The following is a 27,062-nucleotide window of genomic DNA, read 5'->3' as shown; positions in this document are numbered from 1 at the left end:
AACTGAGCACCATGCTTTCCATTTGAATTGATTTCACATTGATTACTTTTTCCTCAATTATATTACAGAATAGCAGGAGCTAATATTATTCCCATTTCATAGATTCAAAAACTGAGACATGAGAGGTTAATAAAAATATCGACGATTACGTTAGGACAATCGTGCTCGAGAACCCAGGCCTCCTGTACCCAGATTTCCCGAGCTTGCCATACAAATTAGGTCTCTCCCTCTACTGGGAACATAAGTGTTCCACTTAAGGCTCATATTATTCCTTATTCCTTTGTTTTCAAGGTTCATTTTCTTTCCCTGTGGAAGTTTTATAGCTGCATGTAATTCATATGTCAGGTTGTCTTATCCATAGTTTAGTCTGCTTATAATGGAGAAGCAACACTATCTATAGTAAAAGTTGTCTCTGGAAACCCAATTAGTGAAGAAAACCTCAAATCACACGCAACCAAGGACCCCAAAATTAACCTTTTCTCCTTAAAAATTCCCTTCCCCGCACACTCCCACAAGCACAGTCAGTTCATCAATCTCTTTATGTAAATAGCAGTCAAGAAGCCAGGGAGGACGTCTGTTTGTTATTTTTGATCCTGTTTTGCTTCTGGCAAAATTTCACAAACACCAGGAGTTGGCAGAGCATGATACTTTTTTCTGACTGGCTACTGTCAGCTAGCAACAAGTGCAGAGTACAACTGCAACTATTCTGGTCTACAGGCCTCAGCTGTGACTGAGGACAGAATTGTAAAATCCAGAAGAAAAAAATCTCCACCCAAGACTTCTCTCTGAAAATGTGGACCCTTCTTTAATACACACTTTTCTTGCACTGGAGGACGGCTGAGTTCCAGATCCGCTGTCTAGAGAACAACACAGGTCTCACCCAATTCCCACCTCACTCCTTGTACTCCCTAGTGTCAGAAAAGTCCACTGTGAAGTCACAAGAGCCCCTGAGCTCTGTGGGCCCTGGGAGCCCTGGGAAAACTTGGGGGAGAATGGGCATCCCACCCCAGCACTTTCTAGGAAGAAGGGCAGCAGTTTGAAGGGTTGGAAGTAGAGAAAGGAGGTTGCAGGAAGAAGACTCCATACTTTCGGTGATGCCTTTTCCTTAGGTAGAACTTAGGAACCTCAGGTAAGTTAGGCACCATGCTGGATCCTGCCCTTGGGAATCCTGATGCCTTGGACATTTACTTTGGAAGCAGAGTTCTTGATAAAGAGCAGCCAGCCCTCAAGAGGGGAGTGGGAGGGTAGTTAGTATGGGATGAGCACGCGGCTTTGCTGCTGGTGGCACACTGAGGTCCTCCGACAACATGAGGGGTTGGTGAGGAAGGGAGAACCAACCAGGTCTATAATGATGAAAAAAAAAAAAAAACCCATAAAACATAGAAATTAAAAAAAACAAAAAAACACTTCTTGGTTCCAAGTAAACACTGCTACCTATAATTATGAAGAAGACAGGGTTGCACAGTTAAGAGTAACGTGGGCTCCCAGATCGTCCAGACTTGAGTACAAAGCCCTGCTCCACCTCCCACTCACTGTGTGACTTTGGGAAAGTTTACTGAACTCCTGGAGAATGTGTTTACTCATCTGTTAGTTCTTACTATGTTTATTTTCCAGATGAGTAAACTTAACTCTCAGGTCTTTATGAAAATTAAATGAAATAATAATATAGGTAGTGCTGAAAATAGTTCTTGGTACATCATAGTAGGTCCTCAACAAAAGTAGCTACAGGTTTAGTAGACCTTATCTGAAATGCTTGGCACCAGAAGTGTTTCAGATTTGAGATTTCTAAAAATGTTGGAATATTTGCATTATACTGGTTAAGCATCCTTAATCACCAAATCCGAAATTCAAAATAATCCAATGGGCATTTCCTTTGAGTGTCATGTCAGTGCTCAAGAAGTTTCAGATTCTGAAGTGTTTCAGACTTTGAATTTTCTGATTAGGGCTATTCAACCTGCATAAGTATATTGTTACTACTTTTTAAAATGTAAATATTTCAAAGGCCCAATATTGTGGTGAGAAATATAAAAGTCAAATGACCAATCCAGACCCAAACATTTCATCTAAGTACATCTTAAAGGTTAACAAACTCTGCTGACAACCTGCCTGTCCATGACAAACCCTGAGTCTTTTCACGGGTAATTCAGTGGAAATATTCTCCCATAGCCAGAGGCATGGCCTGGGCCTCTGGGCACAGCTGCACAGATTCCAGCAGCCTGAAGGAAAGGTGACTGACAGTTAATGATCTGAAAAGAACTTGTCTCAACTCAACGTCATTCCTGGCATTATCTAACAAAGCAATAAACCTCACAGAATGGAAGCTACAGTGTCCAGGGCCAGCTCTGCTAAGGTAACCAAACATAGAGAAGGAGGCAAAAGTGACAGAAGAAAACCACGGGAACCCAGCAGAAATCTAATGACTTTGGCAGAAATGCAATTATCAATTGGGAGGTGAGGAAGTAATTTTACTCTAAATGGGGGTTGGGGAGGAGGAAAAACTGGACTCTGAAACAATCGCTCTTTTACCAGTTAATGTTTTACAATTGCAGCTGCATGCTGCCAAGTTTCCTTATTGTATCAAGTCAGTCTCCACTTACTGATAGCGCCCTCTTGGATAAATGTGTTTTTCCATACAACAAAACTCGGTTCCAAAGGAATAATTCAGGAAAATGAAATCAGAAACATGTCAAAGTAGGAAAACTTGCCTATGCATTTTTCAGTTCTCTGACAGATTTCAGAGGACAGAGATTCCTAATACACGACTATAATTTCATTGGACACATCTTCAAAATGACAATGCATGTGGAATTGCTCCACAAAGTGTTATGCAGTACACTGGTGAAGGAATTAATACGACAAATCGCTTTTCAGGGTTTCCAAGATACCATATGCAGACAACCAATATTTCATCCTACAAAACAAGGTTTTTGCAAGGCTCAAGATTAACATGTAACTTATGATGTACAAAACTGTACTAAAGGATGTTTCTATTCTTTCTGGAAGAATTTCTAAATAGAGGAAGACTTAAGAGTATACATATTCCATAAAATAAATAAAGGAAAAGAATCCACAATGTTTAACTGTTAAGATTTTAGTCCATTAAACTCTAAGAATAAATTTCAACAAATTGATAGTGATCAGATTCGTAGGCAGTCTTTCATAGCTGAAGAATTCAACAGATATGAAGCATATTCCTCAATCAAAAGGAATGAAATCCTTAGAGGAAATGGGCAATTAAAGTTTCTTGAATAATTTGTTTGAATTAGTACGAGAGCTTAGTTTTGAAGTTGTCAAGTGGGCATTAGAAAATTTACATGCATTGTACAGCACTTTTTCTCTATTTCTCTCCACAAAGACATGTAAAGCTGGAAAGGTTTACAAAATTAACAAAGATCTCAAAGTTAACCTCAGTATAGAAAAACCACAAGAATTTGAGAGAGGAGTTCAGATTTTGTTAAAGATATATTCTTATTCTTTCATTCATTTTCTTTCAGCTTTTGATGAACGTTTTCTCAGTATCCTATGCTGAAAACAGGTAGATACTAATATCGATCTTCAAGGGAGGGCTGTTATGAGTGTTGAATAAGACAAAAACAAGGAAGCGACCAGCACAATGCTGGTAAGCAGAGGCATATCATAAACATCAGTCTCCCACTTTTTTTTTTTTTGATGTAACAAATAAAATTGGGAAATATTTGATTCATGTAATGGATGAACTGCATCTCCCTATAATTCATGTGTTGAAGTCCTTGCTTGCAATACCTTAGAGTGTGAGTATATTTGAAGATAGGGCCCTTATAGAGGTCATTAAGATAAAATTAGATCATATGGGTGGGCCCCAATCCAGTATGACTGGTGTCTTTACAAGAGGAGATGAAGACACAGACACACACGGAAGGAAGACCAGGTGAAGACTGCAAGAAGGCAGCTGTCAGCAAGTCCAGGAGAGAGGCCTCCAAAGGAACCAATCCTGCCGGCACGTTGTTCTCAACTTCCAACCTCCAGAATTGTGAAGCATATTTTTGGGATTAAGTCACCCAGTCTCCGGTACTTTATTACTGCAGCCCCAGCAAACTAAGACAGTCATTCAAAGCATTAGCATGTTTTATAATTTTTAAGTTGTTTTCCATGACGAATGTAGCACTAGCCTTTGTGCAAATTGGCTTTCCAGAACCTCAGTTACAGATTGATCCGTTCATCTCTCATATGGAAGAGAAAACGTAGATCTGGAAGACTTAGGTGACTTATCCAAGATCACCCCACCCTGGGTTTGGTGGCCTCCCGCTGCCATCACTGGAGGAACAAAAATAGATATCGGATTGCTTTGAAAAGATGGCTGTTAAACAGATATCTGAGTTCTAAGGAATACAGTTTTAAGCCCAAATGTCCCATCTATTAGCAATTAATGATGTTTGCCTCAGACTTCGTTCCCACTCCCTTAGCCCCACCAAGAACCTCCCAGCCCTTCAGTTTAATGTGAGGCACAGCCCCTTTCCTCCAGCACTCCTGCCCTCTCAGCTTAGCCTTTACCACCAAGTGATTCCGAGAGCTAGGAACACTTTCTGCCAAGAACTGTCTTTCACTGCTACAAGGTAAAGTTCAACGGGCTTTACTATTTATCTGTAGGACCTGAAGACTGGCCTAAACCCACCATTTCAGGCCAGTTCAGGGCAACTTGAGAGAGAGCAATTGCTATCCATAGGAAACCACAATTGGAAAAGGCAATGGTTTTCATTATGGTTTAAGAAAAAAAAAACCTCTTTTGTTTCAAATTTTCTGGAAGACCTTGTTGAGGACACACACAAAAAATGTGGCATTATGTATGTCTGTCATAGTAAACATGATACAGAGTGTGTAACTTACTCAAACATAATTCACTCTTCAGTTGATGATTCAGCAGTTTGAAGGGTCATATGTACATGGATGTTTAATAATCATCTTGTCTTAAATTGAGCACTTAGTATGTGCCAGACACTGTGATCTGTGTTTGATTATAGTCTCTCGTTTAATCCTTGCAATAACTGAGATAGTTGCTCTTATTAATGCCATTTTACCCACAGGGGAACAAAAGCTAAGAAGCATTAAGTGACTCATCCAAGGTCACTCTATGGGGATGATGTAGAGCTAGAGTTCAAATTCAAGTGTACACGACTCCAAAGCCCTCTAAATTAGAGTTATAGAAAGTTTGGAGTTTGGATTGATGGACAACATCCCTGAGACATTCTTGATTCCACAGGAATCAAAGCTATTTGTAATCACAGGGCTATTTGTAAAAGAGAAGAAAAGGTGTCTTGAAATTCAACCAACATGTTTCAATTATTTGCTCCTAAGAACGACAGAAGTTTCAGCATTCTGCCAACAGAGTAACTCCTGGAAGACTGGCACAAAAGAAGGCACAAGGCAAATACCCACCTCTGTATACCCCGTGCTACTGTGTCATGTACTGCTCCAGGCAACGCCAATGGATTGGCCACCCTGGCCAATGATAACACATAAAAATTCCACTCAGTATGGGGACCAATAGATAATGAACACAGTCAGTGGAATTCCCTTGCAGGTCTCTTCAAGATATTCTTCAAGACTGATTTCCCTTCTTCTTGCCAAGATTTTTTCCTCCTTCTTCTAGGAAGTCAGTGATAAAAATATTTAAGCAGTTTTGTCTGCCTTAGACCTTCCACCTAAAAGTACAGCAAGTGGGATGGAATGCTAACATGAGGATCCAAATTTTCAGGGAAGGAGGTCAGTAGACTTTCCTATCTGAAAGAGACCAGTGGTAAAAATGAAGGTGGTTTGATGATTAAGAACCTGTTAAACATAATGCATGGGTTTACAGAAGTCCAGACAGTAAGGGCCTTGCGATGGACTTCATGCTCTATTTTGAGAAATGCATGTAGTGGGAAACGTGTTGTGTCCCTCAAAGCATCTGGAGAATACTCTTTAATTTTCTCAAATAAGAACTCCAGTCTATTTGAGTGAGAATGGTTGGAATATCATTACTGCAGGATTTGTCAATCATTCTTATTTCTTATAGTAATTTTAAATATTATACATAATTTCAGGGTAGTATAACTCTCAGAGGAAAATGTGATTTTATGACTATACATACTTTTTGAATCCAGTGTGTCATTTGGTGAATATAAATGTATAGGAAATGCTACTGTTTGCTCATAGAGATTGAATACTAATCAAACGTTCCCGCCATCCATATGTATGATTTTCAGAATTAAGCAGGAAGGGGAGAGTTGGAATGCAGGAAGAGAATGCCTACTTCAGCTCGAAATCCTGACATGTAAATTAGGTACTTGGTGACTGCCAAGTTCCTTTCCAGTCTCTCTGCATTGTTTCGCCCTTGTGTTTTATCCAACTGTTAGGAGGCAAAGCAACACAAATCATTTGTATTTTAGTCAGCTCTGCCTCTGTCAGACCTTTAAAATTCTCAGGATTCCTATGCTGTGTGAGGGAAATCATTTGACATTCTAGCCAGACACTAGATCTATTTCTATTGATTTTCTTTTGCTAACAGCATTAGCATTTTCTGTAATTTTGAAGTTATTTTCCAAGTTCTCCATTTAGATTATTATAGAACTTAACCTTCTGGAAAAAAAAAAGAGAGAGAGAGAGAGAGAGAGAATTCATGTCTTTTCAAACGTTAGTATATAAATTTTCAGGGTACTCGGTCCTGCCCTAGACTGTACCAGTCCAGAATGACCACCATGGTCTTGTGTGAATTCACAGTGTGGTGGTTTGGGCTAGCCAGTATGGTAATTTCCTATGCATTCTCTTGGAGCTTTTGGATATTGTGTGAATTTCTCTCCAGAAGCATCATTCATAATGTGAATGCTAATGCGTATCTCTTTGCCAACAGGAGGAAAAACATCTTAAGAATATATTTGTGGACTTCCTGGAAATTGATAAGTTGCCGCTATAACTAAAGCAAGCAGATTTTACTAATTAGAATTATCTACATAATTTTACTTCATTCACTTCTTTTTGTCATACTAGGAGAGCTTTTACACAACCAAAGATATTTTTTGGACCATGAATTCAGCAATTCTCGGAGCCACTCATCAGTGCCTGAGCTTCAGTGAGTCCATATCCCATGTCACCTATGGCAAAGGAGAATGTGAGACTTCTGAAGAGTTTTTTGCTTCTTTCCTGTGGGGCATGATTCCACTTCCTAGCAGTAATGGAAAATCCTGAATTAGCTACAGTAATGTTAGAACCATTTGGACCTCACCAAGGACTTCAACTATATCATGGTAAGACAAAGCCAGAGCTAGAAGGCAGTAATTTCTTCCTTCTGGCTCAACAGTACCTATCTTGTAGAGTTATTTGAGGAATGGTTGTATTCTTGATGTTATAATTATTAACTCTGCCTGTATACCGACTCAGCTTTCTGTTCTGCCTACCCAAAACAGAATCTTTATGTGGTTGTTAATTTTCATAAAAAGATGGTCATCTTGCCTTTACTCAGTTGACTTTTAAAGTATTTGTGGCTGGCCTTTTTGGAAAACATAGAATACTTGCGATGTTACTCTCCAAAACACAACTTCAAAGTATCTACTGCCAAATCTATGCAAGAAGTATATTCAGAGAAAATTATCTGAAGGAAGCATAGGCCACGTACTCTCCTAGATCAGCATGTCCAAAATGTGTTCCCCAGGGAAAGCTGGTTTTGCAATATGTGACTTCCCAGTATCCTGTGAAAAGTGTTTTCAAGATGAAATATACCAGTTTAAACACAGTTAAACTACTTTGTGCCAGATTTTCCTGAGCCTTTCATAAGTCTGAATTTCCAGGGGAAAGGGAAAGTAGCGTTTCCCAAAATGACTTAACCACAGAAATGTTTTCTCCCTTGAATATCTGTCTAATGGGCCTAGTGTTCTGCGAAGCAGACTAATAGAAATTGCCTGTGGATAATCTCCATGCTATTTCTAGGTTAAGACAGAGAATCCGAAGACTGCATACCTGACCTCTTGTTTTTACCCACCCACCCACACCCAAATATTTCTATTTCTACTGGACTACAATTTATTGTGATGCCCCCACTTTCACTGCAGGATGTTATAAGAAACGAGACTCACTACTGAATTCACAGTAGGAGTGGTTGAAGGCACCATTCACTATAGCTTGCAGTGTTACCTTTATGAGATTTGTATAAGAAATTCCTCTCATAGGTCAAGTTCTTGGGAGAAAATTCTCCCAAAGAGCAATTTCCAGGAAAAGCTTGGCTAGTAAGTTCTTACCTTATGAACAGGGAAAAACTTCCCTTGGTTGTGTTTTCCTCTTTGCTTAGATCAGGGAAGCTCAAGCCAAATTTGCAGCTCATTTTTGCTAATTATTCAAAGCCTTACATTTTATATTTCCATGTAATATATCTTCCTAGTTTTACCTCATTAATTGGCCAACATTTCTCTTTTCATCAGATTTATCTTTTTGCAATCTTTAGTTATATATTCTTCTATAAATGACATCAAATCCTCTAGGTTATGAGGTGGAATGTAAATTAATATGTAGTATCTTTCCCCATACCAAAATCATATTTCAATTGCTCCTAGGGAGACAGCAAATACTTTTTATATGATCTTTAGTTCATTCAAATATCTAGCATGCAATTCATGGTCAGGTTCTCTTATCTTCTTGAGTCTTCTTGATTGCCTCACTACCCTGTTGTCATAGCTAATGAAACACAGAGCAAGTGTATATTCTTGTTAATGACATGTCTCTACTAAATCTCCATCTATTTATGTCCCTTTATATAAGAGTTTTGCCAAAACTCACTTATCATTTGTTCTCTTTTTAAATTTGTTTTGGGTCATCAATTGATACTGCTAAGACCACTAGTAGTGACTGTTTTTTCTAACTTGTGTTTCTATCTGTGTCCTTGATTAATTTGCTAATGAAATGAGGAATTCTGCATTATAAGAGCTGACCATTATCCAAAATTTCCTAAGAACTAATGCACTGATGATTGGGGAAGGTGGGAGAGAGAAAGACATTTAAAAAAATGAATCTTTATTCACTTAAGCTAAAGTTACAGAATCCAAATTTGGTAACTGCCTGCATCTGAGCAACAGAAGTTTCAACATTCTGCCAACAGAGGAACTCCTGGAAGACTGGCACAGAAGAAGGCACAAGGCAAATACCCATCTCTGTACACCCCGTGCTACTGTGTCATGTGCTGCTCCAGGCAACTCCAATGGATTGGCCACCCTGGCCAATGTATGAGTTATAAAGCAATGATGTGTAGCTATTGAACCTACAACTTGGTTAAAGTTAAACTCTCAAGTTTTATATGTTTACAAGCATATTGTCCTTTTGTTAATTTCCTCCCAGTACTCATTTCTTGACTTCTTACAGTTTTACTATGTAGTAATTTTTAAAATGTTATTCAAAGTTAGTTCATTTAATTCACTTAGCAGATTTTCCTGTAATTTTGGTTAAACAGTATCCTTTCTGTACAGGCCCTCCAAACACCAACACTGAGTAGAAAGAGGCTCTGATTCATGAAATGTGAATTTATGACAGTTGCCATTCTTTTGAAAAAAAAACAGACAGAACTTGAGCAATACATGACTGATGCATTCTCAGGCTGCTTCCTGTGTTCCATCTGTCTTTCTGCCAGCGCATTCATCCTCCAGGTTTGAAAGCAGTCGGGTAAGAAAGTACTAAACATAGAGAAAGGGCAATTCCAAAAGAACAAATGATTGTTTAATTTAGGCTGACATTACCCAGTTGCTGGGGGTATAGGCCATGGGGATGGGCCATGTTCACCACTTAGGTTGGGCAAATTCCCAAGATGCCTTCTGACATAGTAATGAGGGGGAATACATCACTCATGCCCACTGGCATTCCCTGAGGAAATTTTTAAAAGGCAGTATATCCCATTCTAGTTGAGTTCAAATCAGGTGCTATATCTACTTAAAAATAGCCTCAGATAGAATGGCAACTCAAATGAGAGTCTAACTTTCACTAGTTTCCCAGTAGTGAAACTGTCTTCTTTTTTTTTTTTTTTTTTTTTTTGAGACAGAGTCTCGCTCTGTCGCCCAGGCTGGAGTGCAGTGGCCGGATCTCGGCTCACTGCAAGCTCCGCCTCCCGGGTTCACACCATTCTCCTGCCTCAGCCTCCCGAGTAGCTGGGACTACAGGCGACCGCCACCATGCCCGGCTAGTTTTTTTGTATTTTTTAGTAGAGACGGGGTTTCACCGTGTTAGCCAAGATGGTCTCGATCTCCTGACCTCGTGATCCGCCCGTCTTTGCCTCCCAAAGTGCTGGGATTACAGGCTTGAGCCACCGCGCCCGGCCCAGTAGTGAAACTTTCTACTTTCCACATTTTCTATCAAGAAAAGAAAGCGGTTGTATTGTGAGGTAAGAGGCACACACACGGACTTTCTTCAGTCCCTGCAATCCTTGCTATAGGTCAGGCATCAAGATAACTCCACTTTACAGGCCTGGATTTTGGAGAAAGAAGGGTGTTTACAAGTTTCTGTATAAGTATAGTTATACCGATATTTAAATAGTCCACAAGACCGAACTTCCTAACATTCCTATTACATCGATATTAATGAAAGCATTACATAGGTTACAAGGAAGCATGTCCAGGTATATGCTGAATGATGTAATAAGGAAAATGTAAATAAGCATTGCCTTAGTCTTAAGGTAGCTCCTGCGATTGCAGAATCCTAGAATTGTAGAGATGATGGGGACTTCAGAGACTCTTTAATCCAAATCCTTTATTTAATGGAAGAAGAGAAAGAGGTCTAGAGAAGCTGTGACTTCTCTCAGATCACACAATAAATTAGTGGCGAAGGTAGAACAAAAACCTAATTTCTGCTTTACCATTTTCTTTAGAAATTGTAGAACAATTGTAAGCCACTGATACATTCCACATAATAAAGCCGCTCTGTTGCCTTTTTAGGTTCTAGTATGTTAGGTTGATGTTCCCCTGCTTTCTACAATCCTGTTCAAAGAGTTGCTGACTTAACCACAGAGAGAATTCCAGAACATGAGACACAGAATAAACTTGAGCAATCATAGTCCATCCACTTCACTTTCTCATCGAAAACCAAAGGTCCAGTAAAGCTCTGGAACTCAACACTGTAAAGGAGCGAAGGAGCATCTATACAGAGCCTGGGTCCCTGTCTCCTTATCCTACTTCAGCGGACTTGACTGCAATCCGGATTATGCTGTTTCCTAAGCATTTAAAATAAAATAAAAAGTGTAATGGTGTGATAAGTTATTTCACAAAGCAAGTAATCACATTTATGTTTCTGCTTACATTTGGGTTTTCCAAATATGTGTGTGTGTGTGTGTGTGTGTGTGTGTAGACTTTAAACATGGTGCATCCGTCATGTTGCACTAAATCAAAACCACCAAATAATGACATAGAACCAATAAATCAAAACCATCAAATAATGACATAGAAATCCAACTCTCCCACCTCACACCCATTAAGAGGTCTACTAACAAAAAAACAGAAAGTGAAATGTAGTATATATATACAATGGAATATTATCCAGCCTTAAAAAGGAAGGCAATCCTGCCATGTGCTATAACATGGATGAACCTCAAAGACATTGTACAAAGTGAAATAAGCCAGTCACACAAAGTCAATCATTGTATGATTTCACTTACATGAGGTACTTAAAGTAGTCAGATTCATAGAGACAGAAAGTTGAATGGTGGTTGCCAAAGGCCGAGAGGAGGGAGGAATGAGGAATTCTTGTTTAACGGGTATGGAGTTTCAGTTTTGCAAGATGAAAAGAGTTCTGGAGATGGCTGGTGGTGATGGTTGGACATTATGAATTATGAACGTATTTAATACCACTGAACCATACATTTAAAAATGGTTAAGATGGCAAAATTAATGTATTGTGTATTTTACCAAAATAAAAAAAAAATAGAAAAAAATCCAATCCTTCCTTTCCTTGGCCTAACACAGTCTTTCACCACCCCCAGCATCCTCTCTCCTATCCACTCCCAAGCGCCAGTTAGTGAGGCAAATAAGGACCATTATTATTTCCATTCTCTCTCTCTACAACAATTTCCCTATTGATTCAAGCAAGAATGTGGGGTATGGATTATGGGCAGTATGACTTACGATAAACTTTCACTCTTCAAAACAACACTCTCTTTTAAACATCTCCTCTCTCTTGAAATGAATTTGTAACCCCAGAACTAAAAAACAGGCCAGAGAAATGATGCATGTATGTTTTGATGTGTAGCCGAAGATGAGCAAGTTGAGATTCATCCTGGGTTTGGGTAATGAATTCTGATTCTATGCATCATCAAAGATTCCTTTATTTCTCTTCCTTGTTTTTCCTCCCCATGAGTGTATCTGCTATTGAATCATGTGCACGCCATTCAATGATTATCTCACTATAATGAGGTCAGTGGGGAGCAACTTACTCGTTTCCACTGTTCCCAACAACCATGAGAAATTATAAGTAATGACGTCGTAAATAAAATTAACATAATGCTAAATCTTAAAGATCTAAAGCAGAATAATGCAAACAATTCTAGTGATGTGGCTGTCACTTTAAGATACTAACCTGTCAACTACAGAAAATAATGCTGCCATTAATTTATTTGCATGTGATTAATGGAATGATTAAAAGCTGTTAGTGGCACAGCACAATGGCTCACATCTGTAATCCCTGCACTTTGCGAGGCTGAGGTGGGAGGATCACTTGAGCCCAGGAGTTCGAGACCAGTCTGTGCAATATAGTGAGACCCTGTCTCTACAAAAAAAATTTAAAAAATTAGCCAGGCATGGTGTCACACACCTGTAAGTCTCAGCTACTGAAGAGGCTGAGATAGAAGGATCGCTTGAGCCCAGGAGGTCAAGGCTGCAGTGAACTATGATCGCACCACTGCACCCCAGCCTGGGTGACGGAGTAAGACTCTGTCTCAAAAACACAAAGAAAACAAAGCTGTTAGTAAAAATAACTTGACATCCTGTGTTATTGGGTAGTAACTGTTTAAAGAGAATAAAACATTTAGCACTTTGCTTGCACTAGAGAAATACAACCTGACACGAAATTTCATAATAAGTGACCAATTCTGATCCTATAATATAGTGTATTGCTGTATCCTGAGTAGAAAAGTCTAAAAAGTCTCTAGTATACTATATAATCCAAAACTCAATCATAGGTTCAGTACTTTAGCACTCATTATAAAAACTGAAAAATAGTCTAGCGTATTGCAGAGCATGAACTGTCAAGCTGTATTCAAGTACCAGTTCTTACTGGGTGACCTTGGATAAGATACTTGAACTCTGTGTGCCTCTGTTTTCTCATCTGTAAAATGGGCATAATAAAAAAAAATTATAATGATTTTGGTATGCTGTAACTGTTTAATCCACATTCTCTGCTATTACAGTAAACCAATCTTCTAATTCAGTAAACTCAATAAAATTGTTTTGCATTGCTTTCTCATTGTCTTACTAAAGAGCTGTATGATGTTAACACATAATGATTTCTGAATCACTAGACTGTTGGAAATCTTTGTTGCTTCCCTGTGATCTTTACTGTCAGTTTTAAGTGTTAGGCATTCATTGACTTCAAACACTCCATTGCCCAGTATAGAAAAGACGGAATCCTCAAATCATCTAATTAGACAAAAATGAAACATAAACTGAGGGTGCCCGTATGTCTGTGTGACAGGGCACATTCAATGACAGTGCATGTGTTCATAACTTCAAATCTTGAATGGAAAAATAACCCTCATTCCAAAAAGAACATAATATTTAAATAAAATCAAATATTGTAAATACATCTAAGGAGGTTTGCAAAGCAATTTCAGCTAGTTCTACGCAATATTTCTAATATGATACGCATGCTGAAGAACATTTATATCTTGTAGATGATAGAGCATCATTAAGCCTCGGTGTACATAAAGATGATGGCATTTGGAAAAGCACCATGATCAGAAATTTCTACAACCAAAGTGGAGCTGGTTTTTATTCTAAGCCCAAAGTATTTTTAAATCAAGCCACAGGGAAATAATTACTTTTGTTTCTATTCAATCAAGACCTGCACACAGAGTTTATGGAATGACATAATATCCTTCCTGAAATCAGACCAGCATGTAGGAAGGACCAGCATCCTTCACACATAACTAGTTCCTGAACCTTTACAAACAAATCCTAATTTCCAAGGAAACAATCTCATCAAATGCTGCCCACTAGAATACATATTGTTCTTTTTGGAAACATTACAATAAGATTTTCATGATTACAAACCCCAACTTCCTCTCTAATATTCAATATAATCTTAAACTCATTTAAGTGGAAACTGTATTTTTATAATGGCTCTAAAAATTCTTGGTTAACTTATTTAGCACCAATATAATAATTTCTTTTTGTAGTCTAGAAGGAGGGTGATCATTAACTCATTGTAAACATATGTGTTAGGGGCTTCTTAGGAATGTTCATCTTTCTGCTTTCTACAGATACACCTTATAAGGAGCATGTTTAAAAAAAATTTTTTTTTTAGACTGCTAAATTTTAGTAATGTCCAGACTTCTAGACTGGTATTTTGGGGGGCTGAGAATAAAAAGAATATCAAGCAGCCTATACTCAATATTCTCTTCTCTTTGCAATAGGAAGCTGGAGTTTTGCGTGCAGGTTACGGGATTTTGTTTTGAGATCAACAAACACCTTAATTCTTTACCAGAAAAACAATATTAACATGTCTGTGGCAACTGCTGACATAAACATACAAACAGGAAGAGAATGCGATTCTAGTGCTTAGCCTGATGGCCTTTAGAAGAGAATTCTTGCTTTCCTCCTCTTCACTAAGGATGTTCGAAATACTCCGGGCAGGGTGGACATTAGTCCCCCGCCCCTCTCAAATGAAATAAACAAGTGTCCACATTCTAAATGTGACACAGTGTGAGGAAACTGCAGAAAAGCTCCTAAGATACACACTGAGTAACAGTTCTCATCTGTTCTGTAGACACATGTAAGTTTTGGAATTTATGATTCACTGTCCCACCGTGAAGTCTTTTGGGCACTTTATGTTGAGCTATGTGGCAGCTAAGTACTGTCCTGTTTGCTGAAAACTGCAGCCTGAAGTTATTTTTCAAAGTTACGGGTAGTGTGGCATAGAAATCCATATGTTATAAAGTGAAAACAAAACCAAAAAACTGGGTTAGCGTGAAATAGAGCCAACAGAAATCAGAATGAGCAACAGCCTTCCACTGCCGGCCACTCACCTTGTTGAATTTTAGTCACTAGCTGATGGCGTGCTAGAATCCGGCTCATCCTGTAAGGAGAGCGTCTTGTAGTCTGATCAAATCGCAAGTACATCTCCTGGCCCTCAGGTGTCATGGAATTTAGGTAGTAGCAGCCTGAGGCTGGGGTCCTGGGCACCTGACTGAACATCTCAGCAGATTTCCTATTGTCACCTCAGTCTGCCTGTGGCTGTTCCCGTCTGTCTCCAGTCTCAGTCAAAGAGCAAGGCACCCAGCCCAGGACAGCTCAACAGACCCAGCGATTTTTAAAAAGAAAAAGGAGTGCCAAAGCCACAACTCAGAATTCCAACCCCCGGGGCCCTCACGTGACCTCGGGAACCAATGAGAGGAAGAGGGGAAAATGGGAACGTTCGCAGTCAGCCCTAAGCCCCGAGCAGAGGCAGTTCCAGCCGCCAGGGTCCCTCACACAATGCTGAAAGCGAAATACACGTATTTGACGTGCCTCAGAGCTGACGAAGCACCCAAAAGCAGCCCTCACTAAAAGAGTTAAAAGAAAGAGAGGGACGGGCAAAACAGTAGAAGACAAACAAGTTCAGGGCTCAGGAAACTTTTCAAGCTGTCAAAAATTAGAGAAAGCTCCTTCGCTTTCTACAGGGCAGCTGCAGCCAGGTAAAAGATGGAACTGGTAAATCTCTTAAATTTAAAAAAAAAAAAAAAAAAAAAAAAAACCTACTTCAAACAAGGATCAACAGCTGAGCGTAAACCACCACGCTTCATTATCAAGAAACAACTCAAATAAAATCTTTCCCAGTGAAAAACAAACTTCAAGGGCTTTCACACCAGGAGTGAATATACCACAGATCCTGACCCTCACGTGATGGGAATTGGAGGCTCTTACAGATAAGACGCAGAGAGGCGAAGTACACACGTGTTAGGTATTAAGCATCCGTTCCTCTTTGATTTCTCTACTTCCCCAATTTTTAATCACCTACAGGTAAAATACTTAGAAAGTGCCTATCACATTTAAGACACTGAATCATTTAAGACAAGAATCACTGCAGAAGTTGCAAAGATACTTCAAAGATACTGTCATCAACCTGATAAGGATCCACTGAGAAGTTATACAAAAGCTTCTAACAGGAGGCCATATATATGTCTCAAAAAGGACGCAAACACAATGCTAGGTGAGCAATATTATTTTTGACTGGGGCGATGATTGCAAGCCAGATGGAGAAAGAGACATTTGGATAGGCTTTTGAAAATGGGGAGAATTCTGATAGGCAGAGGCTGGGGAGGGCTTTGCAAGAGACTCTAGGTGCCCATGTATGCAGATCCAGAACCAGAGTGTATGGTTTAAGCATACTGCTAGTAATTCAGTTTGGCCATATCTGAGTGTGTGTGTATATATATATATATATATATATACACACACACACACATATATATGTCATTATGATTTTTTCCTGTTTTTCTTCTTTAACATTGTTTGATGTGAAGAGAAAAAGTCCACAGAAAACATGTTTTCGAATTCTGAGCCTGGGGCCGAATGAATAAAGTTCTCTGATAAAAAAAAAAAAAAAAAAAGTATATGACCAAGTTGCTTCTACATTGGCTGACTCAAACTGAAACATAGCCTGGCTGGGAATTTATAGTCTAATAATGAGAAATTATTTCTAAATTATTTCCAAATTAAAAGTTTAACAGAATTTAAATTAGGGCTTTGATTCTTCTTACGCTGGCTCTCTGAGGCCCATAAGCCTTAACAACTTTCCCTGAGGGAATTGTTGCTAGCCTGATTCTGAGAAGCAGCTCCTCTTGTGTAATTGTCCCACTATGTAAATAAACAAGTTAAGAAAGATCTCTGGGGCCCAGCATGTGACAGTTGCCTCCTATGTCAGGTAGTTGGTAATTGTCAGCCTCTTTGGATGGTTACACAACATTTGGTCTTCTGTATGCATATACAGGGCCCCTAAAGTTTTATTTCATGGTTCAAGTAGTATCTATAAATTCATGCACCTGCTTACCATGTTTTTGTCATTTTGTGTTTCTAGGGTACTATATTTAAAGCAAATATGTAACATTATTTTCTCATTAGCATGTCATTAGTACCTTGTTTTATGCTAATGTATTGCCATTGCTATGAAACTTATACTTTTTAAATAAATTCTTTTTTGTGATCACTTAGTCCCCATACCACTGGAGTGGACAGGTCTCTTGTATTAGAATCAAGAAATAGCTAATTCTCTCTCTGGCTTGTCCTTTACAGGCAACTGAAAGAGCTGGTCCTCTTCCCCAGTGAGTGCATGAAGTCCTGTGGAATCAAAGAGGGAGAGAGTGCCCAAATCACAAGCATCTTCCAAGACTGACACCATATCTCTTCCTCTCTAATTCCCTTAAAAATGAAGAAGACAGATGGCACTTGTGTTCAGTTTCCACCTACTTTTCTTCCCTCCTAATCTGGTCATCAATTGTGATCTTCAGTCAGACTATTTCAGGAATGAGATAAACAGATGGTTACTGGGAATCAAAGACAGCAAAAGAGAAGGGAAAGGAAAGAGGAGAGAAGGGAATAGCATTGAGCACCTACTATGTGCCGGGCCTGAAGCCTTCATGGCTTCACATTTTATGTTTTTTAACATTAATCTCCACAGCTGTCACTGGAGGTATCTGATTGGATGGAAAGGAGGCTAAAATTCACAGAAGTCACATAGCAAGCAAGTGCAGAGCCTGTGTGCATCTCCAAGCTGATGCTATTTTCACTCTTTCCACTATTGTGGGGAAAAGGAAGAGAGATCAGCCTGTTACTGTGTCTATATATAAAGAAGTAGACATAAGAGACTCCATTTTGTTCTGTATTTGTGATGCTGTTAATCTGTGACCCTACCCCCAACCTTGTCCTTTGCAAGAGACATGTGTTGCGGTGACTCAAGGTTTAATGGATTTTGGGCTATGCAGGATGTGTCTTTGTTAAACAAATGCCTGAAGGTAGCTTGCTGGTTAAAAGTTATCACCATTCTCTTAATTTCAACTACCCAGGGACACGTACGGCCAAAGGTCGCAGGGACCTCTGCCTAGGAAAGCTAGATATTGTCTAAGGTTTCTCCCCATGTGATAGACTAAAAGTATGCTGCTAAAAGGTTTATGGAGATGTTTGCATATGCATCTCAAGGCACAGCATTTTCCTTTGAACTTATTCATGTCACAGAGGTGTTTGTTCATATGTCTTACTGCCGATTTCCTCTTTTTTCTTTGATTCTATTGTCCTGCCACTCCCCTGTCTTTAAGATGGTAAAGATAATTATCAATAAATACTAAGGGAACTCAGAGACCGGGGCCGGCGTGGGTCCTCTGTAAGCTGAGCGCCGGTCCCCTGGGCCCCGCTTTTCTTTCTCTATACTTTGTCTCTGTGTCTTATTTCTTTTCTCAAGTCTCTCGTTCCACCTTACGAGAAACACCCACAGGTGTGGAGGGGCAGGCCACCCCTTCAACTATTACACACGAGAGACAGGGAAGGAAAAACACGGCACCGAAAAGGCACTGTGGAAGTTGGAAAGGGGAGAGCATGTTGGAGGAAGAGCCTGAAAATCATCCTAATCCTATTTAACTGCCTGCGATACTGGAATGCCTACATGGAAATAGGGGTATGGGGCGGCTAAAATCCTGTGATGATTGAGAGATGGTGTCTTCAAGTAAGAAGTACGGAGCCCAGACCCCTTAATCAACCAATAGGAGCCACAAGCCCTCTTAGGAGTAACCCATAGGTGAGGACTAGAGACTCACCCCAGCCCCCAACCCTCAAATGAATAAGCAGCTCAGCTTGACCCTCTTTGCCAATTCTTTCCAGGGTAGCTTGTTTATTCTCTGCATTCTGTCCGTCCTCAAGGCTAATGCTGCATATGTCTTGAGTTTCTCATAGCATTCACTGTCAATGAAAACACTCCAAATACAGTCAAAACTCTGAAATTTGACCTCTAAGCGAAACTTTTGGTATTTGGAATTTTCAAGTATTTTGATAGATGATCCCAGATTAGCGCTCAATGGAATCTTGTATACACAGGGCAGAACGCTAAGGAGTGCTTTTACAGAAGCCAGGAATGGCTCACTGTCTGCTGCCCTTTCTACTCCTTCACACACATTCCAGCCTCCTCGTCAGTCTGTTCAGAGGGAGCCAAGGTGGTTCTGCCAACTGGGAAAATGTTTGAGACACAAGTGGCAGGCGGAAAAATGCAGGGCTGATTTGGAAGGCCGCTTTCGAAATTACATGAACCCAAAGGTTGTGGGTTGATGTCAAAGCCTTCCTGTGGGCTCTGGAGGCCAGCGTTTGAGGATTTTCACCAATTGATTTGTGATGTGTGTGCCCAACTCTGTGCCAATTAACCTTCTCACTCTGCATGCACCCCATGTCCCGTGCCCAGTGCAGACAAGCTGGTGACACTCACACTGGCAGCTGTGACCAGGACCCTGTGAAAGAGCTTGGCCCAGATCAGCTTTCCTAGCTCCAGACCATGGCTCTCATCTGGAGTCCAGATCCTGCCGCAAACACTTGTAGGTGGTAATAGATTTCCTTTACTTTGTCCCGCAGCCCTCCCTACTGTCTGGTGAATTCCCATCTATGGGACTCCAGGAGCATGTGCTCTCCCTTTATGGCATTCCCTGGAGATGCAACCATCAGCTCCAACCCATATGACAGCAACCTGGTCTGTCCTGTCCTGAGACCATTACTACACCCACCCACTCCAGCCAAACCAGAATTCTTGCATTTTCTCAGTTGTTTCACAGATCTGGAATTGTGTGATTCCCTTCTCTTCCACCCATGAGGCTCAGTTAAAACCTATTGCCTCCAGAAACACTTTCATGACTAACACAAAGCTCTTTAGTCTTACCAGTCATGTTAATACCTGTAAACCACTGTTATGTGGCACATTAATTAGATTGGCTTGTTACATGTTCATATGGAATCCATTTGTTCGTTGCAACTACTACAGGCATAAAGTTTTAACATCTTGAATTTAGAAGGAATATTAAACATTTTCTAATCCAACCACTCAACTACCGCAGTAGTTGAGCTGATTATCTACCTGCATATACAGAGTGTATTATCTCACAGAGGGCCCCAAGCTATTGAAGAATGTTCTTCCTTTTAATTTCCATGCACTAGCTCTGATTCTGCCATTTTGGAATCAGACAGGACAAATCTATGCTTTTTTCCACAAGACTGTCCTTCAGATGTTTGTCAAAAGCCCTTACAAGAATTTTTTTGGTGTAGTCTCACATTTTTTTCCATCTAACCACATGACTTTCATCCATTCATCCAGCTGACTGCTCTTTTTTGGATCTGCTCCAGTCTGTCAGTATCCCTTTAAAAATATGCGGGCATCTACTCTAAGCTTAGAGCTCTAGACTTGGCCCAGCACAACAGTATATGGTACATTGTGTGCCTATTCCCTGCATTCAGGGCATTGTACTTTTGCTGATGCAGTCTGAGATTATGGGAGGCTTTATTTTCTGTAATCTATATTTACTCATTCATAAATTTAACATTGGATGCCTGAAAAAACAGCGTAAGTATAGTAGGTACAAATGTGAGTATGATGTGGTCTCTGCTCTCAAGGGACTGCGAGGGAAGACAGAAAAGAAACTTACCACTATACCACATGTTAAGTGAAGTGTGGGAGGCTGGAGGCCATCTCTATTGCCTCATGCTGTTTTTTATATATGATCTGTTTTAGATCATATATATGCACATATATTAGATCATATATATCCAAGTGCATACATTGCTGGGTGCTATTTTTGTATTTTCATAAAATCCGCTGTTACGTGACTGTTCTCTATTCTTTACTTACCAAATGATCTTTGGAACTGAAGAATAGGTCTTTAAATTTATTGCCGTAGTTGAGTTTTGTTCAATTCCTGACTTTCTCCTCCAGCTATTTGTTTTTGCCTTGTTATTTCTGGTAGCTAACAACCCCCCACCCCAAAATTATAAAAGTAAAAAATAAACAACTAATTGAATTTGGGGGAAAGGTAAAGTAAGGGCAGGAAAATAATAAAGCCAGGGGTAAAATCCATTCACAGATATGCAAGCCACGAAGTCTCGCACATTTGCTGGAAGTGAGTGAGAATGTGGCTTAAGATGCTTCTCTGACAAAGCAAAACGGAAACAAGACCAATTACAAAATTCAGCAGATCCGTGAGATGAAAAACAAAACAGTGGTCAAGATAAATACAGATCACTAGGTATGGTGACTCCAGGGAAGATTTTCCCAGGTCCTCAGAAAGAATCAGCACACCTGGAATCAGCACTTTGGGAGGCCAAGGTGGGTGGATCACTTGAGCTCAGGAGTTCGAGACCAGCCTGGGCAACAGGGCAAAAGCCCATCTCTAAAAAAAAAATAAAATAAAATTACAAAAGTTAGCCAGGCATGCTTGTGAGGGTCTGTAGTCCCATATACTCAGAAGGCTGAGGTGGGAGAATCACTTGAGCCTGGGAGGTCAAGGCTGCAGTAAGCCATGAGTGTGCCACTGCATTCCAGCCTGGGCAACAAAGCAAGACCCTGTTTCAAAAAAAAAAAAAATCAGCACCCTCAAAAATATTGGATAAGGTAGCAAAATGTAGTTCACGGTTTTTTAACTGTATCCTTCACTGTCAACAATAATATAACAAGCATTATTTAGGAAAAGTAATTTCTGTGAGGGTCTTTGAAAACCATGGTTCAAGTATTCTATTGTCTGTGATCTTTTAAACCATGTCACAGACCATATCAGCACTTTCCGGCTTAAAATATTGGAGAGTTTTCCATTGCACTGAGAACAAAAATCAAACTCCTTATTTGGCCCACCAGGTCCCGCACAATCCAGTCCCTGCCAACCCCTCCCCCATCAACTCCAGCTCCCTGCTAGCATCATCCACATTGCCGCCTCAGTTGCCTTTCTGCACACGCTTCTCCTCAGCTGTAATGTTGCATGGAGCCTTCCTGTGGCTGACTCTTTCTCAGCCTCCAAGTATCAGCTTAACTGATGCATCCTCAGGCAAGCCATCCCTGCTGACTTCCTCTAAGTGAAGGCAGTATCGGTATCCCCTTAGAGGTTCCTATGGCCTCTCTCCCAATTTATAATTACATATGTATTTGCTCATGGACCTCTGTGTTGCTCATTCTTCCCAGTAGACTGCTTTGGGTGGTCTGTGTCTATTTCATTCACATTCTATACTTGATGCCTACTGTAAGGCCTGTCACAGAGTAGGAGGATATCAGTAGGATTGGTTGAACAAATGATTGAATCAGTAATTGAATAAATGATTATATGAATTTCCCCAAAGATAAAATTTAGACTGTCTAGAGGAATAGATGCATATTTTTTAAGGCAATCATTACAAGTATTATTCTTGTTGCTGATGATACAACTTGGATTGAGTAAGGATTGGACAGCAGATAATTCTAGGTTTTATTCTCTGCGAAGAGCTTAAATACTGTGATGGTTAATACTGAGCATCAATTTGATTAGATTGAAGGATACAAAGTATTGATCCTGGGTGTGTCTGCAAGGGTGTTGCCAAAGGAGATTAACATTTGGTTTAGTGAGCTGGGAAGGCAGACCCACCCTTAATCTGGGTGTGCACCATCTAATCAGCTGCCAGCTCGGATAGAATATAAAGCAGGCAGAAAAATGTGAAAGGTGAGACTGGCCTAGCCTCCCATGCTGAATGCTTCCTGCCCTCAAACATTGGACTCCAAGTTCGTCAGTTTTGGGCCTCAGACTGGCTCTCTTTGCTCCTCAGCTTGCAGACAGCCAATTATGGTACCCTGTGATCAAGTGAGTTAATACTTAATAAATTCCCCTTTATATCTACCTATCCTATTAATTCTTTCCCTCTAGAGAACCCTGACTAACGCGAATACATGTATTTCACTTTGTTGGCTAGTGACAAAAGTATGTGCTTTCACCGTTAAACAGCGCAGTTTAAGGTCCCTTGTGAAAATTAGGGATCCTGGAAGGATGGGCAAACCTCTTGCTCCATAAAGATGGGCTAAAGGGCATAAGAAAATTTGAGTAATATCTACCTTATCTTTGTATCAGTTACAAATTGTATAGGCATGCTTGCCGTGCCTTTAACCAAACAGCACAGCAGCACTGAGCCAGCTACATTCAGCTGACCCTACAGATACCTCTTCTGAGAGACTTCAGTCCACTGGTCTGTGTTTTGTGGGAAGAACTATCAACTAGATGTAGAGCTCCAAGCTACCTTCTTTTCTAGCCCATATTATTCCATAGGGATACGATGGCAGAATCTTCTGAGTTGATCACCCACCAACTGTGTCTATGACCTTCCTCTGATGGGCCAGTCTTGCTACCTTACCAAAGTGGGAGACTGTGTTCATGTAGCTTCATTTGCTCTTCGTGGACTCAAACTGCATCTGGGTTATCAACCGTCTCTGTTTCTTCATGCTTATACATATCTCTTTAAAAATTCATTTTACTGGAGATTTTAACAAATTTACTATCTAGTATTTTCTAGAACCTACTTATTTTTGTCCTCAATGAAAATAAAAGCAATTGCTTATTTTTATTTTCAATGAATTGCTTAGATCACTAGAAGGGAATTTTTAGTCTTTTAGGTAGAATTTGTCTGCACTTACAGGCTTACCTTCACTTACTTTAGGTAGGATTCTATAACCTCCTCCCATCTTGAACAACAGTGAATGTATTTTCTTAATGTTGACTCAAATTTATAATTTGAATATGAAATGAACACTTGCTCATTGAAGAAATCCGATGATGAATCCTTTGGATAATCTTCTGATCATCTGTTTTGTAAATATTTGGGATTACCCAGTGAGAGGCACACCATTATTACGATTGTCTGCTGACCTGTTGCCCTGTATTCTGTCTCCATTCTTGTATACAATCCCTTTCTTCATGGTGTCAAGCAGCAGTTGGGAATTGAGTACAGCCCACGACTGTGGAGGAATAAAGGCACGGAAGGAATAATGCAATTGCAATTCTTAGATATGCCTTCTTGGATAAATGCAGCTCAGTATACCAAAAAAATATGATAGAATGCTTTCCTTCCGTATTCCTAATATAAGACTGTCAATCTGTACTTGAAAGTGGTGCAGAGAAGAGTAGCAACATTTTTAAAATCCTGTGAAGAGAAGAGCACTATAAATTTGAAAGAGTAGCAAAATATCCCTCTAGAGGTCTAGATTTAGGCGTCATGTAGCTCTGAAGTGACTGGAAGACACATTTTAGGGTAATGGCAGGACAGCAAGGGGAGGCTTCTCTTTTGAGTTAAGAGAAATAATTTAACCAAAAGTGATCCTGGCGTAATAAAAAGATTTTTTTTTCTGGCATCTCATTTGTCATCAACAGAGACAAAGTCACTAACTCATCTTACCATTTCTTTTACCCTTTCTTATTCAAATATTTCTAATGTATTCTTCATGCCAGGCACAGGGCTAGACTCTGATGGTACAGAGAAGAAGAAGACACTCTCTCTCTCCTCAACAATAATTTATCACGGCAAAACAGAAGGACAGTGACAATTACAGGACCGCGTCGCTGGTGCTACGAGAGGTGTGCAGAGGAGAGATGACTACGTCAGAACAGAATAGAGGCATTCTACATGGCAGAAAGGTGGTGCAGGTGCCTGGAGGGATGCATACCTGGGTGAGAAAGCTGGGAAGCTGATATGGGGGAAAAGATACCCATGAAGAGAAAAAAAAATGCGTAAATACTTTCCTATGTGATACCCCTTCTTCAATTAATAAGACAGATTAGTATTCGAATCACCATGACAGGCTGGGCACAGTGGCTCACGCATGTAATACCAGCACTTTGGGATGCCAAGGTGGGCGGATCACCTGAGGTCAGGAAGGTCAGGAGTTCGAGACCAGCCGGGCATGGTGGCGCGTGCCTGTAATCTCAGCTACTCAGGAGGTTGAGGCACAAGAATCGCTTGAACCCAGGAGACAGAGTTTGCCGTGAGCTGAGATGGTGCCACTGCACTCCAGCCTGGGTGACAGAGTAAGACTTCATCTCAAAAAAAGAAAAAAAAACACCATGACATAGGGGATCTCAGGGACAGCATGCATGGTGATGGGTGTGTAATTCCACTGCGGGAATCATCACACAATGCATCCCTATCTCAAATTATCTTGCATACCTTGAAGATATACAATCTTTATCGGTCAATTAAATATTTTAAAATTTAAAAGTCATCATGATACAACACCTCACATAGTGACGTGTGTGTGTGTGTGTGTGTGTGTGTGTGTGTGTGTGTGTCTGTGTGGTGACAGTTGAGATCTACTCCCTCATCAAATATTCAATAGTCTTATTAATTACAGTCACCATGCTGTACATTAAATCCCCAGAACTTATTTATCTTTTAATAGAAAGTTTGTACCCTTTGACCCGCATCTCCCCATTCCATATCCCCTGTCACTGGGCCCAGCTTCTGGCAACCACCATTCTACTCTCTGCTTCTGTGAGTTCAACTTTTTTTTTTTTTTTGAGACGGAGTTTTGCTGTTGTCATCCAGGTTGGAGTGCAATGGCGTAATCTCGGCTCACTGCAACCTCCGCCTCCCAGGTTCAAGCGGTTCTCCTGTCTCAGTCTCCTGAGTAGCTGGGATTACAGGAGCCCACCACCACGCCCAGCTAATTTTTGTATTTTTCGTAGAGATGGGGCTTCACCATGTTGGCCAGGCTGATCTCGAACTCCTGACCTCAGGTGATCCACCTGCCTCGGCCTCCCAAAGTGCTGGGATTACAGATGTGAGTCACTGCGCCTGGCCGAGTTCAACTTTTCAAAATTCCACATGTAAATGAGATCATGCGGCATTGGTCTTTCTGTGTCTGGCTGATTGCACTTAGCATAATGTCCTCCAGGTTCATTTATTTTTGTGTCTGTTTTGTACAGACGTTTCGGAGGCGTTCTTTCCCATTAGAGAATATGTGTGTATGCATGAAGATGCAGAGACTCCTGAGATTTTTCAACCATTTATCTTTACAGCGTGATGCTTATCACAGCACGCAGTGGCCTCTGGCCCATCTCCCAGAGCACCACCATAATCACTGTGTGTCTTCTGGTTCAGACCTCTTTAAACAGATCTGGTATAATGCAGATAGCCAGGCATGGTTACCTACTCCTTAATGGCCCCACCAAAATGACTCAACATTGATCAATCACAAGAGAATATTTACTGAGCACCAAAAATGTATTTGCTGCACAGAAAGATAGAACATATCAAAAGCTACTCACAATCTTCAATGACCTTAAAACCCTCTCTTTCCTTCCCTGACTTTGGGAGTCTCAAGGGCTGTCCTCGGCCTTGGCTTGTTTCTTAATATGGCTTGCCTTGGAAAAATCCATTCCCAGCACTCTGTTAATCAGCCAGTGCATTGTTGTATGTGAAAAAATGTAAGACCAAAACTGTGTGGTATATACTATGATTATAATGTTTTGAAAATTAAAAAAAAAAGGCATATTTGAAAAAAAAAAAAAGCTTAGAAGAAACTGCACTAAAAAGACAATCATGACCATTTTTAGGATGGTGAAATGATGGGTGATAATTCTTGAATCTCAATTTTTTTAATATTCTGTTGTACGACTAGGGGATCAGGCCTAACCGATGATTTATGACAGGGGTATGGAGAAGAAACCTCCGTCTTAGCTTATTTCCAGTTGCCTCTATGTATTGCAGACGGAAGACAGAGAGACAAGAAAAATCTGCACAACGATGATAGATACGGTCTTACACGGCTTGAACTCCCCATTGTGTAATGCAGTTATGCAAAACTCCGGTGTTCAAAATAATTTCATCTAAGAAAGAGAAAACAAAAAAAAGTTTACTGATTCCTCT

General features: G+C 40.2%; 1 protein-coding gene and 1 long non-coding RNA gene across 9 annotated transcripts in view; one reads left to right on the top strand and one right to left on the bottom strand.

Moving 5' to 3' along the window:
* Positions 1 to 27,062, bottom strand: part of LOC105486007 (StAR related lipid transfer domain containing 13) — a 553,767-nt gene that overhangs the window by 177,753 nt on the left and 348,952 nt on the right. Inside the window, exon 1 of one of the 6 annotated variants that reach the window (XM_011748643.3) lies at positions 15,218 to 15,876. The exons of the other annotated variants lie outside the window; for them this stretch is intronic. Within the exon in view, the coding sequence (XP_011746945.1) occupies positions 15,218 to 15,386 (169 nt within the window). The 5' untranslated portion in view covers positions 15,387 to 15,876. Of the gene's footprint in view, positions 1 to 15,217; positions 15,877 to 27,062 lie in introns of those variants that run through there. 6 annotated transcript variants of the gene reach the window in all.
* Positions 927 to 11,253, top strand: LOC105486004 (uncharacterized). 3 transcript variants are annotated; one of them, XR_011614912.1, is made up of 6 exons: positions 927 to 1,129; positions 2,314 to 2,451; positions 3,495 to 3,619; positions 7,003 to 7,259; positions 9,465 to 9,657; positions 10,920 to 11,253. It is a non-coding gene; the product is annotated as an uncharacterized lncRNA (long non-coding RNA). The 3 variants fall into 3 exon arrangements; XR_003018986.2 differs by lacking the exons at positions 2,314 to 2,451; positions 3,495 to 3,619 and having other exon boundaries at positions 935 to 1,129; positions 9,449 to 9,657; positions 10,920 to 11,251; XR_989887.3 differs by lacking the exons at positions 2,314 to 2,451; positions 3,495 to 3,619 and having other exon boundaries at positions 945 to 1,129; positions 10,920 to 11,250.

The sequence above is a fragment of the Macaca nemestrina genome, chromosome 16 (genome assembly GCF_043159975.1).
Source record: "Macaca nemestrina isolate mMacNem1 chromosome 16, mMacNem.hap1, whole genome shotgun sequence".
Taxonomy (NCBI): domain Eukaryota; kingdom Metazoa; phylum Chordata; class Mammalia; order Primates; family Cercopithecidae; genus Macaca; species Macaca nemestrina.
Note: the sequence above shows the minus strand (reverse complement) of the source record. Positions and strands in the feature narration are given on the sequence as shown.